Here is a 21,114-nt window from a genome sequence, read left to right on the forward strand (position 1 = left end):
TATATTCCTTGCTAGTTTGCCCTCGTCGTTATTTTCTCTCCCTTTATTATCTCTTTAGACCTTCTTTGCTGGATTCTGAATTTATCCCAATCTTTGGAGCAATCACTATGTTTTGTCTCCTTATATGCTTTTTCCTTTAATTTAATATTCTCCTTAACTTCCTTGGTTAGCCATGGTTGGTTAATCCCTCTCTTAGAATCTTTCCTCCCTACTGGCATATATTTTTTCTGAGAGTCATGAATTACCTCCTTAAATGCCTGCCACTACTTGCTTACTGTCTTTCCTGCTATCTGCCCAGTCCACCTTAGCTAACTTTATCCTCATTTCATTGTAATTCCCTTTATTTAAGTTAAACACAGTTGTTTCTGACCCAAGTTTCTCAGTCTCAAACTGAATATTAAATTCTATCATGTTATGATCACTCCTTCCTAAGGGATCTTTTACTCTGAAATCAGTTATTAAACCTGCCTCATTACCCATTACCAGATCCATGATAGCCTGTTCCCTGGGTTGGCTCCATAACATATTGCCTCCAGGAAACTGTCCCTAATGCCCTCTATGAATTTGTTGTCATAGGTACCCTTTCCAACTTGATTAACCCATCAACATCAAGATTAAAGTCACCCATAATTATTGCTCTATTCTTTTTACATGCTCCTATTGTTTTCTGATTTATACCCTTTCCTATAGTGTGGCTACTTTTTGGAAGTTTATACACTATTCCTACCAATGTCTTCTTTACCTTGCTGTTTTTTACCTCTACCCAAATGGACTCTACATCATCTGAGCCTAGGTTGTCTTTCATTATTGACTTCATTTCATCTTTTCCTTCCTGTCTTTCTGAAAGGTCAAATATCCCTGGATAGTAAGTTCCCAGTTTTGATCTCCTTTTAACTATATCTCTGTAATGGCTATGAGGTCATATCCATTCACCTTCATTCGCACTAACGGTTTATCTACTCTTATTCCAAATGCTTCATGCATTAAGATACAAAGCCTTTAGGCCGGCCTTTTTGCCATTTTCCATTGTCCTAACTTTTCCATGTACTGTGGCCCTATTTGTATCTCACCTTTGGTCATCCTGTCTACCTTTTTTTTCATTTTACTGTTCTGTTTCACTTTTATTATCCTTGTTTCTCTTTCCCTTATCACCTTGCTTAGGTTCCCATCTCCCTGCCATTCTAGTTTAAGCCCTCCCCAACCACACTCAAACACTCATCTGAGGACATTAGTCCCGATCCTGCCCAGGTGTAACCTATTCAGTTTGTCCCACCTGGCAACTCCACCTCCTTGCCTTCTTGTCTGTCCCACCTCCCCCAGGTCCCACCTCCCCCACCACCGGTCCCAATGTCCCAAGAATCTGAAACTCACCTCTTTGCACCATCTTTTCAGCCATGTGTTCATCTGATATATCCTGGTATTTCTACTATAACTAACACATGGCACTGGTAGTAATCTTGAGATCACTAGCTTTTTGAGGTCCTTTTTTTCCACTTACTTCCTATCTCCCTATATTTGGTTTTTCGGACCTCATCCTTTTTTTTAACCTATGTCATTGGTACCAATGTGTACAATGACCACTAGCTGTCCCCCTCTAGAAAGCCGCTCTGAGACATTCTTGACCCTACCATCAGGGAGGCAACATACCATCCTGGAGTCTCGTTTGCAGCCACAGAAACGTCTATCTATTCCCCTTACAATTGAATCCCGTATAACTATTACATTCCCATACTTTCTCCTCTCCTATGCAGCAGAGACAACCATGGTGCAAGGAATTGGGATGTTACTGCTTTCCCCTGAGAGGCCTATTCCCACCAACAGTAACCAAAGCCACTGGTCTGCAGGGTAATGGCCACAGGGGCAACTTCACCTCCTTCCCTTCTTGTCTGTCCTTCCGAAGTGTCAAATATTCTTGAATATTTAGTTCCCAATCTTGGTCACCATGTTTCCATGACAATTGCATCATACCCATTAATAAAAAGGTAGTCTGAGTAAAGGTGACCATGAAGCCACCATTAATTTTTATAAAATGGCTGCATTTGCTGCCAATGCCTCGCATGCACATCCACCATCTTTATCGGGGGGAAATGCAGGGCACATACACATTGATCATTGGCCCCAGAATTGCAAATATTGCAACACCGGCAACATCAAGGTAACATTTTTAACAATTCCCTCCATCCACAGCACACCCCAAACCTTACAGGGCAGGGCTAGCAAGAGCAAGTGCCAAATGGGACCTACTCTGTCCTCATCTCTAACCCCCAATGAGAATAACATCACCTTGGTGCCTTCTTATTAATTAATTAAAATGTGAAATATCAAAAGAAATGACTGGGGATAGAGAGAGACAAAGCAGGAGAGACAGCGACAGGTGCCCTCAGTGTCCACCAGCCACAGGGCTCAGGAAGTATGGAACTGTTCAAAATTCCAGACCAACCATTGAATTAGTTCAGAGGGATGATCCACCTGGTTAGGTTTCTTTTACAGTAGGAATCATTCCAGGGATAGATGGGCAATGAAATAGGCTTCATCATTAAATGATTGAAGGCCTCCGAAAATAAGCTGTCATCATTTATGAGGGTGTATTTGTGTTTCCTGCTGCAAATGACATCATTGGAGTCTGCGTAAGTATTGACAAGGTCTTTTCTGCACTATATGACACTATGACTCAAATGTGCAAGAATTGATAGGTACTGGCAGCCATCTTGAATTGGTAGTGTTGTTAAAAACCCACCTGATTCATTAATATCCTTTCAGAGAAGAAAATTTTGATTGGATTTTGATTTATTGTTGTCACATGTATTGGGATACAGTGAAAAGTATTGTTTCTTGCGCGCTATACAGACAAAGCATACTGTACATAGAGAAGGAAAGGAGAGAGTGCAGAATGTAGTGTTACAGTCATAGCTAGGGTGTAGAGAAAGATCAACTTAATATAAGGTAGGTCCATTCAAAAGTCTGATGGGAGCAGGGAAGAAGCTGTTCTTGAGTCGGTTGGTACGTGACCTTTAACTTTTGTACCTTTTCCCGATGGAAGAAGGTGGAAGGGAGTATGTCCAGGGTGTGTGGGGTCCTTGATTATGCTGGCTGTGTTTCTGAGGCAGCGGGAAGTGTAGACGGAGTCGATGAATGGGAGGCTGGTTTGCGTGATGGACTGGGCTATGTTCACAACCCTTTGTAGTTTCTTGCGGTCTTGGTCAGAGCAGGAGCCATACCAGGCTGTGATACATCTGGAAAGGATGCTTTTGCATCTGTAAAAGTTGGTGAGAGTCATAGCAGACATGCCAAATTTCCTTAGTCTTCTGAGAAAGTAGAGGCGTTGGTGGGATTTCTTAACTATAGCTTCAGCGTGGAGGGACCAGGAAAAGTTGTTGCTGATCTGGACACCTAGAAACCTGAAGCTCTCAACCATTTTCTCTTCATCCCCATTGATGTAGACAGGGGCATGTCCTCCACTATGCTTCCTGAAGTCGATGATTATCTTCTTTGGTTTATTGCCATTGAGGGAGAGATTATTGTCATCGTATCATTTCACCAGATTCTCTATCTCTTTCCTGGACTCTGTCTCCTCATTGTTTGTGATCCGACCCACTACGGTGGTGTCATCAGCAAACTTGAAAATGGAGTTGGAGTGGAATTTGGCCGCACAGTCATAAGTGTATAAGGAGTTTAGTAAGGGGCTGAGGACACAGCCTTGTGCGGCACTGGTGTTGAGGATAATCGTGGAGGAGGTGTTGTTGCCTATTCTTACTGATTGCAGTCTGTAGGTTTGGAAGTTCACAGAATCCAGTCACAGAGGGAGGAGCTGAGCCCTAGGCCACGGAGTTTGGAGATGCATTTTGTAGGAACAATGTTGTTGAAGGCTGAGCTGTAGTCGATGAATCGGAGTCTGACATAAGTGTCTTTGTTACCCAGGTGATCCAGGGTTGAGTTTAGGGTCAGGGAGATGTCGTCTGCTATGGACCTGTTGCGGCGATAAGCAAGCTGTAGTGGATCCAGGCAATCTGGGAGACCGGAGCTGATGTGTGCCTTGACTAACCTTTTGAAGCACTTCATAATGATGGATGCCAGAGCCACCGGGTGATAGTCATTAAGGCACGCTGCCTGGCTTTTCATCGGTACAGCAATAATGGTCATCTCCTTGAAGCAGGTAGAGACCTCAGATCAGTGTAAGGAGAAGTTAAAGGTGTCTGCAAATGCCCATGCCAGCTGGTCCGTGCAGAATCTGAATCTGCCTCCTTACCCGGTCTGGCCAACATGTGATGGCACGGTGGCACAGTGGATAGCACTGCTACCTCACAACACCAGGGACCCGGGTTCAATTCCGGCCTCGGGTCACTGTCTGTATGGAGTTGCCCTGTGGGGATTCTATGATTCTATGACCCACAGCAATGTAGTTGACTCTTAACTGCTCTCAGTTCAAGGGCAATTAGGAATGGGCAACAAACGCTGACCTTGTCAAGGATGCTGGCATCGCAAGAATGAAAGCTAGGTCAAGTTTCACCGTACCAACCGATTCAAGAACAACTTCTTCCCAGCTGCCACGAGACTTTTGAATGGACCCACCTCGCATTAAGTTGATCTTTCTCCACACCCTAATTATGACTGTAACATTCTGCACTCTCTCCTTTCCTTCTCTATGAACAGTATGCTTTGTATTGCGAGCAAGAAGCAATACTTTTTACTGCATTTTAACATGTGAGAATAATAAATCAAATCAAATGAAACCCTCAGTCCTGAGGAAGCTCCGCTCCTGGCTTATGATTGATCCACTCTCCGGGTTTGCGCGATGTCTGACATCCGGGTGCCTCCGACCCCCAGTCCGTGAACCGGGAGTCAGCTGCGCTCCGGGTTTTGCCGGTGACCGACATCCGGGTTTTCTCTCCCGCTGGCCCCACCCCTCCCAGGCTCAGGCCCCGCCCCCTCCCCGCCGGCGCCGCGTCATCAGCCGGAGACAAGATGGCGGGCGGGAGGCCGCTGGGCTCCGGAGGCTGTGTAAACGGCGGCCTGCCTCGCGTCGCTCCTGCCGCCGGCTCCAGCCTGCACTGGTGAAGCAGCGCCGCCACCGTAATCTCAGCCCCCCCGGGGGGGAGGCTCGCTTCCCTCCCCATCCTCCCGGCGCTCAGTGAAGGGACCGGAGCCCCGCGATTGTGCCGAGGCGGACAGAGCCGAGTCTTTGTGGACAGCGGGTCGGAGGCGGCCATGTATTTCCTCAGCGGCTGGCCCCGGCGGCTCCTGTGTCCCCTCAAGGGCTCGGAGAAACCGTTTTACATCCAGCCTGACTCGCGGAGACTGATCTTCGCACTCCTGTCGCAGACACAGATCAGCCTGTGGTACAGCAGGGTGAGTAGAACAGCAGCATCTGCAGCACCCTCAGCCCAACAATACGTGTCATATATCTGTGTGTGTGTGTGTGCCACATATATATATATATATATCTGTGTGTGTCTGCCACATATATATATATATATATATATATATCTGTGTGTGTGTCTGCCACATATATATATATATATATATGTGTGTGTGTCTGCCACATATATATATATATGTGTGTGTGTCTGCCACATATATATATGTGTGTGTGTGTCTGCCACATATATATATGTGTGTGTGTGTCTGCCACATATATATATGTGTGTGTGTGTCTGCCACATATATATATGTGTGTGTGTGTCTGCCACATATATTCAGGTGAGTGGCCACTCACCTGAAGAAGGGGCTCAGAGCCTCGAAAGCTTGTGTGGCTTTTGCTACCAAATAAACCTGTTGGACTTTAACCTGGTGTTGTTAAACTTCTTACTGTGTTTACCCCAGTCCAACGCCGGCATCTCCACATCATGACATATATATATGTGTGTGTGTCTGCCACATATATATATGTGTGTGTCTGCCACATATATATGTGTGTGTGTGTCTGCCACATATATATATATGTGTGTGTGTCTGCCACATATATATATGTGTGTGTCTGCCACATATATATATGTGTGTGTGTGTCTGCCACATATATATATGTGTGTGTGTGTCTGCCACATATATATGTGTGTGTGTCTGCCACATATATATATATGTGTGTGTCTGCCACATATATATATATATGTGTGTGTCTGCCACATATATATATATCTGTGTGTGTGTCTGCCACATATATATATATCTGTGTGTGTGTCTGCCACATATATATATATCTGTGTGTGTGTCTGCCACATATATATATATCTGTGTGTGTCTGCCACATATATATATATCTGTGTGTGTGTCTGCCACATATATATATATCTGTGTGTGTGTCTGCCACATATATATATATCTGTGTGTGTCTGCCACATATATATATATATCTGTGTGTGTGTCTGCCACATATATATATATATCTGTGTGTGTGTCTGCCACATATATATATATATCTGTGTGTGTGTCTGCCACATATATATATATATCTGTGTGTGTGTCTGCCACATATATATATATATCTGTGTGTGTGTCTGCCACATATATATATATATCTGTGTGTGTGTCTGCCACATATATATATATCTGTGTGTGTGTCTGCCACATATATATATATCTGTGTGTGTGTCTGCCACATATATATATATCTGTGTGTGTGTCTGCCACATATATATATATCTGTGTGTGTGTCTGCCACATATATATATATCTGTGTGTGTGTCTGCCACATATATATATATCTGTGTGTGTGTCTGCCACATATATATATATATCTGTGTGTGTGTCTGCCACATATATATATATCTGTGTGTGTGTCTGCCACATATATATATATCTGTGTGTGTGTCTGCCACATATATATATATCTGTGTGTGTGTCTGCCACATATATATATATCTGTGTGTGTGTCTGCCACATATATATATATCTGTGTGTGTGTCTGCCACATATATATATATCTGTGTGTGTGTCTGCCACATATATATATATCTGTGTGTGTGTCTGCCACATATATATATATCTGTGTGTGTGTCTGCCACATATATATATATCTGTGTGTGTGTCTGCCACATATATATATATCTGTGTGTGTGTCTGCCACATATATATATATCTGTGTGTGTGTCTGCCACATATATATATCTGTGTGTGTCTGCCACATATATATATATCTGTGTGTGTGTCTGCCACATATATATATATCTGTGTGTGTGTCTGCCACATATATATATATCTGTGTGTGTGTCTGCCACATATATATATATCTGTGTGTGTGTCTGCCACATATATATATATCTGTGTGTGTCTGCCACATATATATATATCTGTGTGTGTGTCTGCCACATATATATATATCTGTGTGTGTGTCTGCCACATATATATATATCTGTGTGTGTGTCTGCCACATATATATATATCTGTGTGTGTCTGCCACATATATATATATCTGTGTGTGTGTCTGCCACATATATATATATCTGTGTGTGTGTCTGCCACATATATATATATCTGTGTGTGTGTCTGCCACATATATATATATCTGTGTGTGTGTCTGCCACATATATATATATCTGTGTGTGTGTCTGCCACATATATATATATCTGTGTGTGTGTCTGCCACATATATATATATCTGTGTGTGTGTCTGCCACATATATATATATCTGTGTGTGTGTCTGCCACATATATATATATCTGTGTGTGTGTCTGCCACATATATATATATCTGTGTGTGTGTCTGCCACATATATATATATCTGTGTGTGTGTCTGCCACATATATATCTGTGTGTGTGTCTGCCACATATATATATATCTGTGTGTGTGTCTGCCACATATATGTATATCTGTGTGTGTCTGCCACATATATGTATATCTGTGTGTGTCTGCCACATCTATATGTATATCTGTGCGTGTGTCTGCCACATATATATGTATATCTGTGCGTGTGTCTGCCACATATATATGTATATCTGTGCGTGTGTCTGCCACATATATATATATATATCTGTGCGTGTGTCTGCCACATATATATATATATATCTGTGCGTGTGTCTGCCACATATATATATATATATATATCTGTGCGTGTGTCTGCCACATATATATATATATATCTGTGCGTGTGTCTGCCACATATATATACATATATATATCTGTGCGTGTGTCTGCCACATATATATATATATATATCTGTGCGTGTGTCTGCCACATATATATATATATATATATCTGTGCGTGTGTCTGCCACATATATATATATATATATCTGTGCGTGTGTCTGCCACATATATATATATATATCTGTGCGTGTGTCTGCCACATATATATATATATATATCTGTGCGTGTGTCTGCCACATATATATATATATCTGTGCGTGTGTCTGCCACATATATATATATATATCTGTGCGTGTCTGCCACATATATATATATATATATATCTGTGCGTGTGTCTGCCACATATATATATATATATCTGTGCGTGTGTCTGCCACATATATCTGTGCGTGTGTCTGCCACATATATATATATATCTGTGCGTGTGTCTGCCACATATATATATATATCTGTGCGTGTGTCTGCCACATATATATATATATATCTGTGCGTGTGTCTGCCACATATATATATATATATATATATATCTGTGCGTGTGTCTGCCACATATATATATATATATATCTGTGCGTGTGTCTGCCACATATATATATGTATATCTGTGTGTGTGTCTGCCACATATATATATATATATATATATATATATATATCTGTGTGTGTCTGCCACATATATATATATATCTGTGTGTCTGCCACGTATATATATATATATATCTGTGTGTGTCTGCCACGTATATATGTGTGCGTCTGCCACATATGTATGTGTGTGTGCGTCTGCCACATGTATGTGTGTGCGTCTGCCACATGTATGTGTGCGTCTTCCACATATGTATGTGTGTGTGCGTCTTCCACATATGTATGTGTGTGTGCGTCTGCCACATACGTATGTGTGTGTGTGCGTCTGCCACATACGTATGTGTGTGTGTGCGTCTGCCACATACGTATGTGTGTGTGTGCGTCTGCCACATACGTATGTGTGTGTGTGCGTCTGCCACATACGTATGTGTGTGTGTGCGTCTGCCACATACGTATGTGTGTGTGTGCGTCTGCCACATACGTATGTGTGTGTGTGCGTCTGCCACATACGTATGTGTGTGTGTGCGTCTGCCACATACGTATGTGTGTGTGTGCGTCTGCCACATACGTATGTGTGTGTGTGCGTCTGCCACATACGTATGTGTGTGTGTGCGTCTGCCACATACGTATGTGTGTGTGTGCGTCTGCCACATACGTATGTGTGTGTGTGCGTCTGCCACATACGTATGTGTGTGTGTGCGTCTGCCACATACGTATGTGTGTGTGTGCGTCTGCCACATACGTATGTGTGTGTGTGCGTCTGCCACATACGTATGTGTGTGTGTGCGTCTGCCACATACGTATGTGTGTGTGCGTCTGCCACATACGTATGTGTGTGTGCGTCTGCCACATATGTATGTGTGTGCGTCTGCCACATATGTATGTGTGTGCGTCTGCCACATATGTATGTGTGTGCGTCTGCCACATATGTATGTGTGTGCGTCTGCCACATATGTATGTGTGTGCGTCTGCCACATATGTATGTGTGTGCGTCTGCCACATATGTATGTGTGTGCGCGTCTGCCACATATGTATGTGTGTGTGCGTCTGCCACATATGTATGTGTGTGTGTGCGTCTGCCACATATGTGTGTGTGCGTCTGCCACATATGTATGTGTGTGCGCGCGTCTGCCACGTGTGTGTGTGTGCGCGTCTGCCACATATGTATGTGTGTGTGTGCGCGTCTGCCACATATGTATGTGTGTGTGTGCGCGTCTGCCACATATGTATGTGTGTGTGTGCGCGTCTGCCACATATGTATGTGTGTGTGTGCGCGTCTGCCACATATGTATGTGTGTGTGTGCGCGTCTGCCACATATGTATGTGTGTGTGTGCGCGTCTGCCACATATGTATGTGTGTGTGTGCGCGTCTGCCACATATGTGTGTGTGCGCGTCTGCCACATATGTGTGTGTGTGTGCGCGTCTGCCACATATGTATGTGTGTGTGTGCGCGTCTGCCACATATGTATGTGTGTGTGTGCGCGTCTGCCACATATGTATGTGTGTGTGTGCGCGTCTGCCACATATGTATGTGTGTGTGTGCGCGTCTGCCACATATGTATGTGTGTGTGTGCGCGTCTGCCACATATGTATGTGTGTGCGCGTCTGCCACATATGTATGTGTGTGTGTGCGCGTCTGCCACATATGTATGTGTGTGTGTGCGCGTCTGCCACATATGTATGTGTGTGTGTGCGCGTCTGCCACATATGTATGTGTGTGTGTGCGCGTCTGCCACATATGTATGTGTGTGTGTGCGCGTCTGCCACATATGTATGTGTGTGTGTGCGCGTCTGCCACATATGTATGTGTGTGTGCGCGTCTGCCACATATGTATGTGTGTGTGTGCGCGTCTGCCACATATGTATGTGTGTGTGTGCGCGTCTGCCACATATGTATGTGTGTGTGTGCGCGTCTGCCACATATGTATGTGTGTGTGCGCGTCTGCCACATATGTATGTGTGTGTGTGCGCGTCTGCCACATATGTATGTGTGTGTGTGCGCGTCTGCCACATATGTATGTGTGTGTGTGCGCGTCTGCCACATATGTATGTGTGTGTGTGCGCGTCTGCCACATATGTATGTGTGTGTGTGCGCGTCTGCCACATATGTATGTGTGTGTGCGCGTCTGCCACATATGTATGTGTGTGTGTGCGCGTCTGCCACATATGTATGTGTGTGTGTGCGCGTCTGCCACATATGTATGTGTGTGTGTGCGCGTCTGCCACATATGTATGTGTGTGTGCGCGCGTCTGCCACATATGTATGTGTGTGTGCGCGCGTCTGCCACATATGTATGTGTGTGTGCGCGCGTCTGCCACATATGTATGTGTGTGTGCGCGCGTCTGCCACATATGTATGTGTGTGTGCGCGCGTCTGCCACATATGTATGTGTGTGTGCGCGCGTCTGCCACATATGTATGTGTGTGTGCGCGCGTCTGCCACATATGTATGTGTGTGTGCGCGCGTCTGCCACATATGTATGTGTGTGTGTGCGCGTCTGCCACATATGTATGTGTGTGTGTGCGCGTCTGCCACATATGTATGTGTGTGTGTGCGCGTCTGCCACATATGTATGTGTGTGTGTGCGCGTCTGCCACATATGTATGTGTGTGTGTGCGCGTCTGCCACATATGTATGTGTGTGTGTGCGCGTCTGCCACATATGTATGTGTGTGTGTGCGCGTCTGCCACATATGTATGTGTGTGTGTGCGCGTCTGCCACATATGTATGTGTGTGTGTGCGCGTCTGCCACATATGTATGTGTGTGTGTGCGCGTCTGCCACATATGTATGTGTGCCATGATTTATTATTCCCATGTATTAACATGGTGAAAAGTATTGTTTCTTGCGCGCTATGCAGACAAAGTATACCGTTCATAGAGAAGGAAACGAGAGAGTGCAGAATGTAGTTACAGTTGTAGCTAGGATGTAGAGAAAGATCAACTTAATGCAAATTAAGTCCATCCCAAAGTCTGACAGCAACAGGGAAGAAACTGTTCTTGAGTTGGGTGGTACGTGACCTCAGACTTTTATATCTTTTACCCGACGGAAGAAGGTGGAAGAGAGAATACCCGGGGTGTGTGGGGTCCTTAATTATGCTGGCTGTTTTGCCGAGGCAGCATGAAGTGGTATATAATGTTTGTAATATTTCTTTAGTTATATTACTATTTCTCCCTTGTTTACATTCTGGTTCAGCTTGATAAAATTGTAATTTGTGTAAGATAACATTGTTTCAGAAAGAGGCGGCATGGTAGCACAGTGGTTAGCACTGCTGCTTCACAGCCTCAGGGACCTGGGTTCGATTCCCGCTTGGGTCACTGTCTGTGTGGAGTTTGCACATTCTCCTCGTGTCTGTGTGGGTTTCCTCCGGGTGCTCCGGTTTCCTCCCACAGTCCAAAGATGTGCGGGTTAGGTTGATTGGCCAGGTTAAAAAAAAATTGCCCCTTAGAGTCCTGAGATGCGTAGGTTAGAGGGATTAGCGGGTAAATGTGGGGGTAGTGGGGGTGGGGCCTGGGTGGGATTGTGGTCGGTGCGGACTCGATGGGCCGAATGGTCTCGTTCTGCACTGTAGTGTTTCTATGATTTTAAAAAGCAGAAATGTCAATTGAAGTTGTTTTCTGTGTTGGTTTTGGAGCAGTTTGCATTGCATAAGTATCAAAGCAGATCTAATCTCCTCCTCCTTGGCGACCATGGATTTCCACTGGTTTGGTCTATAATTATGCTTAGCAAAGTACTGCAGTGGTTTGCCATTGCTTTCTGCAGTACGTCTGACCAGGAAACTCTCCCCTTACTATCTGCCTTCAGGAATACGGACTGATAAACAACCTGTTTAGCCACATAATGAAGACACCTTTCATGGCCATTATGTTCTGGAGTGAGACCTGAACCTGGGGCTCCTGGCCCAGAGATAGGAACCTGACCATGGCACCATAACATCTCATAGACCCAATTCTGGACAAGCTAAATTGCATTTGACTTGCAGGATTTTTTTATAGTGGAATTAACAAAAATGTTTCAACTTAACATCAGAAACAACTTGCTTAACTGCACCAGCGTGGTTTTCTGGCAGTGTTTGCTGAATTGCACAAATGAGGCAGTGGGTGCTCAGTCGTTGAGTATATGGAAGGCTGAGATTGATTAGATTTTTGGACTTTGAGGGAATCTGGCAGAAAAGTGGAGTTCGGGTTAAGGATGTGCCATGTTCTTAAAAAATGGCAGAGAAGGCCCGAGGGGTCAAATGGCCTATTCCTTCAATTTTAAGTTTCTTTTTCATTTATAAAATAGTTAAAGGGGAAAGCTATTGGACCTTAGTTACAAGTGTCAACTTCAAAAGCCATTACTTTTGCAGATATACAGTTCATATATTGATTATTTGCTATGGAAACTGCCCAGAGTATAAACAGATATTTTTGCAGCCAAGGGAGCACCATCCAGCATTTCAGAGTAACCAGTGGTTAGCTTGTGACAACTTTAATGCTGTGGTGAAACAGAAAACAGGGTGGCACAGTGGTTAGCACTGCTGCCTCACAGTGCCAGGGACTCTGGTTCTATTCCAGGCTTGGGTCACTGTCTGTGCGGAGTCTGCACGTTCTCCCCGTGTCTGCGTGGGTTTCCTCCAGGTGCTCCGTTTTCCTCCCACAGTCCAAAAGATGTGCAGATTAGGTGCGTTGGCCATGCTAAATTCTCCCTCAGTGTACCCAAACAGGCGCTGGAGTGTGACTGGGGGATGTTCACAGTAACTTTATTGCAGTGATAATGTATCTACTGACTAATAAATTAACTTTAAAATGTTGGAAAATCTCAGCAGGTCTGACAGCATCTGTAGAGAGAGAGAGAATGGAGCCACCGTTTTGAGTCTGGATGACCCTTCATTAGAGCTGATGGATAGAAATAGCTTGCATTTAAATACTGCGTGTACTGTAAAGCTGAAATATCGGACAGAAAGTGCTGACTTTTTCCATCACGCCAGGCAACATCTGTGAAGAAAGAAACAGTTAATGCTTTAGGTTGATAAAATGTAGTTGACTTGAATCATTAACTGTTCTTTCTCTACAGATGCAGCCTAACCTGTTGAGTGTTTCCAGCATTTTCTGTTTGTATTGTATTTAAGTCTCTATCATGTGCCTCTTTCCCTCCCTTCCTGTCCCCATCCTCTTCACTTTTTTTGCCATGTAGGCTCTTGAATTTTACAAAGAATTAATTACTTTAAAATGTCTCAGTTGTTGTACAGGAAGGACCTATGAATAGCAAATGAGTAATGCATTGATTTGTGTTTGTGGAACTGGTTGAGAAGGGGTTATTAACTAAAGAATCAGGAAAACTCCATGCACTTTGAATAGTACATTGAATACTACATTTATTATGAGCTCAAAAGGTGCTTAAACGCACAAGCATCTGAGGTGCTGGAGGGTGCTATCAACTGAGTCAAGAAGCTAATATCTATTAAGTTTTTCACTGGAAAGTAAGCAGTATATGTTAATAGATACTCCAGAGATTTGATTAAGTATTGAGCTCAAAACCATAGCATGTCATGGTTGGTGATAGAATCATACCATTAACATTCCAACAGTAACACTTTGCTAATTACAAAAATAGATGAATATGTGCTGATTGCAGATAATAGTTTGGGGAGCAATCTGCCAGATAGTAACCTAGCACTCCATTTAAGTTTTTGTAGATTGCAGAGAAAATAGTAAACAGTAAATTGTATCATAGGACCAATTAAATGGTGAGAAAAATTAAAATAATACTTTGTGCAGTCTTTTAGGTTCAATCTGCTAGCTCGGTACAATTTAGGGACACTCTAAGAAATAGGAGTAGGCCATTCAACCCCTCAAGCTTGCTCTGCCATTCAATAAATGTCATTCCCATAGCACCCAAAAATCTGTCAATCTCAGTCGTGTCTGAGCACCCACAGCACCCTGGGATGGAAAATATCAAAGTTTGAAATTAAGTAAAGTTTGTAAAATTAAACTTTATTTATTAGTCGCAAGTAGGTTTACAGTAACACTACAATGAAGTTACTGTGAAACTTCACAACTGTGTATGAAGAAACTTTTACCTCATCTCAGTCCTAAATGGCCGACCTCTATCCTAAGTCTTGACTTTATACACACTCGTTCTGAATTTCCAGCCAGGGGAAACAACCTCTCAGAATCTACCTTGTCAAGCCCCCTCAGAATCTTGTTTCATGTTTGGGTTCAACCACCTGCTCCATGCTGTGACCTTTTAGTTATATGCAACCATTTAGACTTCAAACATAAGGACATTGAGATAGGTGGTTCAGGTTATGGAGGTTCCTTTTTCAGATTTGTTCTATTATGTTGTGACTGACGAGGCTTCTTATTAGTTCCAACTCTGTAGTTACCCTCAGATGATAGGCTCTATTATCTCTCCACCGATGCTGTTGTAGGATCTACAGTGCAGAAGGAGGCTATTTGGCCCATCGAGTCTGCACTGACAACAATCCCACCAGGTCCCATCCCCGTAACTCCACATATTTACCCTCCTAATCCCCCTGACACTAAGGGGCAGTTTATCATGGCCAATTAACCTAACCCGCACATCTTTGGACTTTAGGAGGAAACCGGAGCACCCAGAGGAAACCTACGCAGACACGAGGGGAATGTGCAAACTCCACACAGTCACCCGAGGCCGGAATTGAACCCAGGTCCCTGGTGCTTTGAGGCAGCAGTGCTAGCCACTGTGCCACCGTGTCACCCCCTGCTAAGACCTGCTGAGATTTTCCAGCATTTTCTGTTTTTGTTTCAGATTCCAGCATCAGCAGCATTTTGCCTTTATCTGATCATGGGCTGTTTAAGCAAGAATCATTAATTAGATAAGGTAGTGTAGCACGACAGTATGTGGAGCCATGCTCCAACATAAGCCTACATCTTCAGCAAAAGGGGTAGTAGGGGTTTGTGGAAATGCTGGGTTCCATTCACTGCTAGTTTTGGCTGGACAGCAGAAAGCTGTATTGGGTCCTGCTTTCATCTGTTAAACTGTTCACTTCTACATCAGCTGGGAATGCAAAAGCAAGTGCTGGCTTTTTTTTTCTCTGCTGTGGACCGTCATCTTAAGCCTCTCCATCCTCACCTCCAAATGTCGGAGCTTAGAGATTTATTTTGTCACTCAGGTTGAGACAATCCTACCAGCTGCCTCCGTTACTCTGCTCCAAGTAGCTCACCAGGCCAAGGTTCCCTCAAAATAGCCCCCCACCCTAGCTCTGAACTTGCATCTTTCCCTACTTTCTCTCTTTTCTCTCATTCCCAGCTCATCATGTCCATTCGACTCACCACCTACTTCCACAACCTTATTTTCACTAAACTACTCACCACCCAACTCCGACAAAGGGTGATCCTGACTCGAAACATTGGCTCTATTCTCTCTCCAGAGATGCTGCCAGACCTGCTGAGTTTTTCCAGCATTTTCTGTCTTTATTTCTGCAGTATCTTTCTTTTACCCAACCTCCCTTTCTGGCCCTCATTTTAGTTGATATAGTTAATGTTTTTTTCTCTTCAGGTACTGTTCCCTTTCCTTCATCACTATATCTGCCATCATCTCCCGTCTTTTTTTTAAAAAACCTGTCTACAAAGTCCTTAAATGTCTTGGCACCATTAAAAATTATCTCCTGGATCTCCAAGCTTGAAATCCTCCAGTCAAGTTTCCACCTCAGCCACGGTACTGAAGCAGCTATAATCAGAGTTATAAATGACATCCTTTTGTGAATGTACGAAAAACAAGCATTTTCCCTCTTCATTCTTCCCTGCCTGCAGCCTTGAATACAGTTAGAACATTCCCCTCCAGTGACTTTTCAGCTTTATCCAGCTGGGTGAGACTGCATTTGGCTGGATCCATTCTTTATCTATCCAATGATAGCCAGAGTAACACTTGCAACAGCTTCTCTGGTGTCTTCCAAGGATCAATCCTTGACCCCATTTTATTACATCATTCATTTAAACCAGATTAATTTTGATTTCTCACCTAAAATTAAGTAAGTTTAAGATTAAGTTTATTTATTAGTCACAAGTAGGCTTACATTCACACTGCAATGAAGCTACTGTGAAAATCTCCTAGTCCCCACACTCCGGGTACACTGAGGGAGAATTTAGCATGGCCAATTCACCTAACCTGCACATCTTTTGGGCTGTGGGAGGAAACTGGAGCACCTAGAGGAAACACACCCAGATGCAGGGAGAACATGCAGACTCTACACAGACAGTGACCCAACCAGTGCTAGCCACTGTGTAAGTTACTACACTTCCTAAAATTAAAACCTATATCCTAGCGATGCTACCTTCAGCTACCAATGCTCCACGTTCTGGGGTTCACTCACTAAGCCTCTCACTCTCTCTTTAAAACCAACTCTTTGACCACAAATATTTGACCATCTTCCCTAATATTGTCTACCGTGGCTCAGTGTCAAATCATCCTCTGCAGCATTCCTGTGGAAAGCCTTGGGATGTTCTATAATAAAGGAGTTATGTAAATACAAGTAGTTACTGTTGCACTATTTAGAAATTTGCATGCTATTTGACAAGATGTCTTAAAATCTAACTGCTTTGCAGGAGCGTTATATATTTGTATGCCATTCGTAAAATAATTCAATTGGTTATATGCAAAATCGGTACAACTAATCTTAAATGGTATTAATGATTTTATGTTCAAGCCAGGTTTATCGTGCAAGTTTAGCAAGCAATTCCAGATGTCGTCTCTATTATGATGGATAGTATTTCTTTAAGCTGCTGAGTTAGAAAAATCTGTACTTGTGATCATGACAGACACTACTTGCCTATGGAAACATTTGCAAAGCCTTCAGATCTTTAGTATTTTTTCTTAAGCATTTTGCAATAATTGATCATTGTATGGGGGGTGGAGAGGGATTCGGGGTTTTACGGCTACAAACGCTTCACATTTCTGCATTGACACTATTGTGGGACCTACTTGCTGATTCAGTGCTTGTACTTCAGCCTCTGACTTAGAGACTGGTGTTCAGGAATTGTCAAGAAATCTAGGTGTTTGCAGAGGACCACCCCAATATTTAAAGTACTATATTATGAGGTATTAGTAATTGCAGAGCCACCAGGAGTGAAGTTTTCCGCACAACGTGTTGTTATTCGCCCATCTCTGACATCGTTGAAAGGTAGAATGGAAGAAAACAATATTCTGTTTAGAGAAAAGTGATCCAAAGCGTGTCACCGTGACATAATCAGACAAAAGATGAATATCTGAATGAAGGGGGGAATGACCAAGAACTTGAGGCCCTTCTCAAAACCCAGTTATTTAATGGAGAAATGGATAGTGCTATAGTGAAAGTAATGGTGTAATAATTTGGGCTAAGCATCTCTCTCTCTCTCTCTCACTTGAAACAGTATTGCAAGTAGAAAATTTTTGTTCTGTCCACATGTAAACCTTTGGTTTTAAATATTTAATGTGCAAAGTCTAAAGTGCTGGTAATGTTATTGATGCTTAGCGGTATAATTATCTCTGCATGATCTTGGTTGCAAGTTTATCTTAAACTGAGATACAGTTTAAAAAGAGCATCAACATAGAATCAATAATGTTTGTAATCTTGGCTAATATAACCTGCATTCTTAGTTACTCTTTCAAGTTAGTGTTATTCCCTATCTCTCCATGACATGATGAATAATAATTTTCTTAAACCATTCAAATAGAACAAATTCCAAAATATGTTGATTCTTTCTGCCTCATCTGCAATGCAGTCTAACTTAATAGATTCTGAGAAATTGTTTTTGCATAGGGAAATGTTGACTGCATTGCAGGTAAGTAATGTTTAGTTTCAGTTTAACTTCAGGTTAAAAAGAAAACTGGTACAATATAGTAAATTCTGGGACTTTACATGACTGAGAAGGAAAGCATTGCCTGTCTCTTCAAGCAGATGGTATTTTCATGTGCCTACCCACTAGGGTGCCTCCATAAAACTTGGCATGGTAGGCTTCCCTCCTGTGAGAGATGACGTATATCTGTCAAAGCATACAAAAATGTTGAATCCCTCATTAAAACTTTGGTTAAAATACCAAGTCATTGATAGGTGACGGAACACAGGTCTGGGGAGAAGTTGAAGACTTGATTGTTTAGTTTGCTGCCAGAATGTTCATCAGAATTGATCCCACTTTGAAATCAGTACCGTGGGTCTGTCTGATTGTTTTGTGCCAACTTACTATTTGGAGATCTACCAGGTTGCAACACTAGTGAGTTGACAGTCATACACTCGAGATATGCAGATCACAATGAGTCAGAAGAGGTACTACAAAAATTGTAAACAATGTGAAAGCAAAGATTGTTGAACATGAAGTAAGAATGAATGTGAAGAAGACCAAGATGATGATGAGCAGAGACCTAGCCCCAGAAGTGAAAAATGAAGCAAAGGGATAAGTCCTGGAAAAGTGAAAAGGTTCATATATCTTAAACAGATTATCACAAGCGATGGGAAATATGATTGTGAGATCCAATGGAGAATTTAGATGGCCAAGATCCACTTTGTCAGAATGAAACACATTTCAACATCAACAAAACTGGACCTGAATCAGGAAAAGATTGAGTTGCCAAATCTTGTCATCTATGTTCTATGCCTCAGACGTGAACAACATTAGACTATTGATGAGCAGAATGCATTTTAGACATGGGCATATAGGAGGTTGTTCCGCATATCTGACTCAGACTAATGAGGAAGTGCTGGAAACGGCTGGAGAAAAGAGGAAATTGGTGTGCAACACTAGAGAGAGGTACAATATTTTGATCACATTAAAGCAGATGGGACAATTATGGAAGGAAAGATTGGCGGAAAACGTAGGAAAGGGAATCAGGAGAAAATGAATGAAGGGTAAATAGAATGAATGAGGTTGACCAATATGGAATGTGTAAGGGCAACACAGGACATAATGGATGGAGATCCGTGGGAGTCTTCTTTCTGGAAAGATGGCAACACCAATGAATGAATGACCTATTTGGAATTCATGTGTTATATTATCTCGTAAGTTTCTGAGGGGGGGAAACTGATGTAAATATGCTAGGGAAGGAAGGATATTTGATACACAGAATGGAAATGCAATACTGAGAACAGGTTTTATTGACTATCCTGTCGGACTACATGGAGGGTGCACACTGCAAGACTAAAATTGGTCTCCAGCAAATGGGCAATGGCACAGCCCCTGTAACAAGGTGTGCAATACATTCAGTTGCTGATTCACTCACTATTGCTCAGTGCGTACATTTCTGAATGTCCGTTTCACTGTCTACACCTTTCACATTTTAGATGATTTTGGGATGGATGCACTGCTTTAGTAAAATTATGCAAATCTCTCTCTTTAATCCCCTGCCAAAATTATTATTCAACTGAGTAACTGTGGTAACTAGGTCTCAGAGCAGCCTGGCATGATGTACCTTTTCTTTTCTATCTCCTTTTCCTCACCTTCCTCCTATTTTAAAAAAAAAATGCATTATGTGCACTTTAGGCCTCATAGGGATTAGCAGTTCACGATGTTGAACTGCTGATGTGAAACTTCTAACACTAATGACGTTGTCCTGTGGAGTCAACAGATAACTTTATCTTGTACGAATTAGCAGTGCGGTTCCTGCTCATTTTCAGCTTTTGGAATTTTTGTAATTTAAAACCAAGTACAGAAATTTGCTCTTCCTGACGTGGATTTGCCCGGTAACAGCTGAACCCAGAATTAATAAAGGGATTGATGGGATGTAATTACTCAGCAACAAGGGAGAATATGCCTGGTGACAGCAGTAGCCAATACTTAGGTGAAATAATGAGATGCTTAGCAAAATAGGATCAGATGTAAATAGCCCTCTCATCAGAAAGCAGTTAACCTAAAGGACTCCGATCTATGGAGGCATACAGATGTTAATTTTCAAGAGTCAAGGAATATTGGGGAGACGGGCTCCCAAAATACAGTAAGCAGAATCAGAGAACAGGGGTATAACTGTTCACTTTTGCAGAAGCAGAGAGGACAGTTTAACATCTAACAGTCAACCAGTTAAGAGCAGAGGCCACTTCTTGGCCTTTTGGCTAAGATCAAGCCAAATTACTATAGAGGGAGTGCAGTGAATGTTTACCAGGCTGATTCATGGGATTGCAGGTCTAAATTGTTTAGGATTAGATTCTCTGGAGTTTAGTAGAGTGAGGGGCTCCCCTAAAAACTTTTAAAATTCTAATAGGATTAGACATGGTAGATTCAGAATGTTCCTGATTGGTGTGGGAGTCCAGAAATAGGTGTCATAGTTTGAGGATAAGGGATAAACCTTTTAAGGCTAAATTCCTAAAAGAACAAATTTCTTTATCCGGAGAGTGGTGAAATTGTGGAATTTACTACCACAAAGTAGTTGAGGCCCAAACGTGTGATTTCAAGGAGGAATTAGATACAGCTCTTAAGGCTAAAGGAATCAAGCGATATGTGGGGCCAGGGGCTGGAGGGGGGGGTGGGTG

The 21,114-nt window shown here is 42.7% G+C and overlaps 1 protein-coding gene across 2 annotated transcripts in view; it reads left to right on the forward strand.

Moving 5' to 3' along the window:
- The first annotated feature begins 4,953 nt into the window (after positions 1-4,953).
- ric1 (RIC1 homolog, RAB6A GEF complex partner 1) overlaps positions 4,954-21,114 on the forward strand; it is a 140,497-nt gene continuing 124,336 nt past the window's right edge. The window contains exon 1 of one of the 2 annotated variants that reach the window (XM_078214092.1): positions 4,954-5,346. In XM_078214092.1, the coding sequence (XP_078070218.1) occupies positions 5,206-5,346 (141 nt within the window). In that variant the 5' untranslated portion in view covers positions 4,954-5,205. The remainder of the gene's footprint in view (positions 5,347-21,114) is intronic. The other variant, XM_078214093.1, reaches the window with a different exon arrangement.

Source organism: Mustelus asterias, chromosome 6, assembly GCF_964213995.1.
Source record: "Mustelus asterias chromosome 6, sMusAst1.hap1.1, whole genome shotgun sequence".
Classification (NCBI taxonomy): domain Eukaryota; kingdom Metazoa; phylum Chordata; class Chondrichthyes; order Carcharhiniformes; family Triakidae; genus Mustelus; species Mustelus asterias.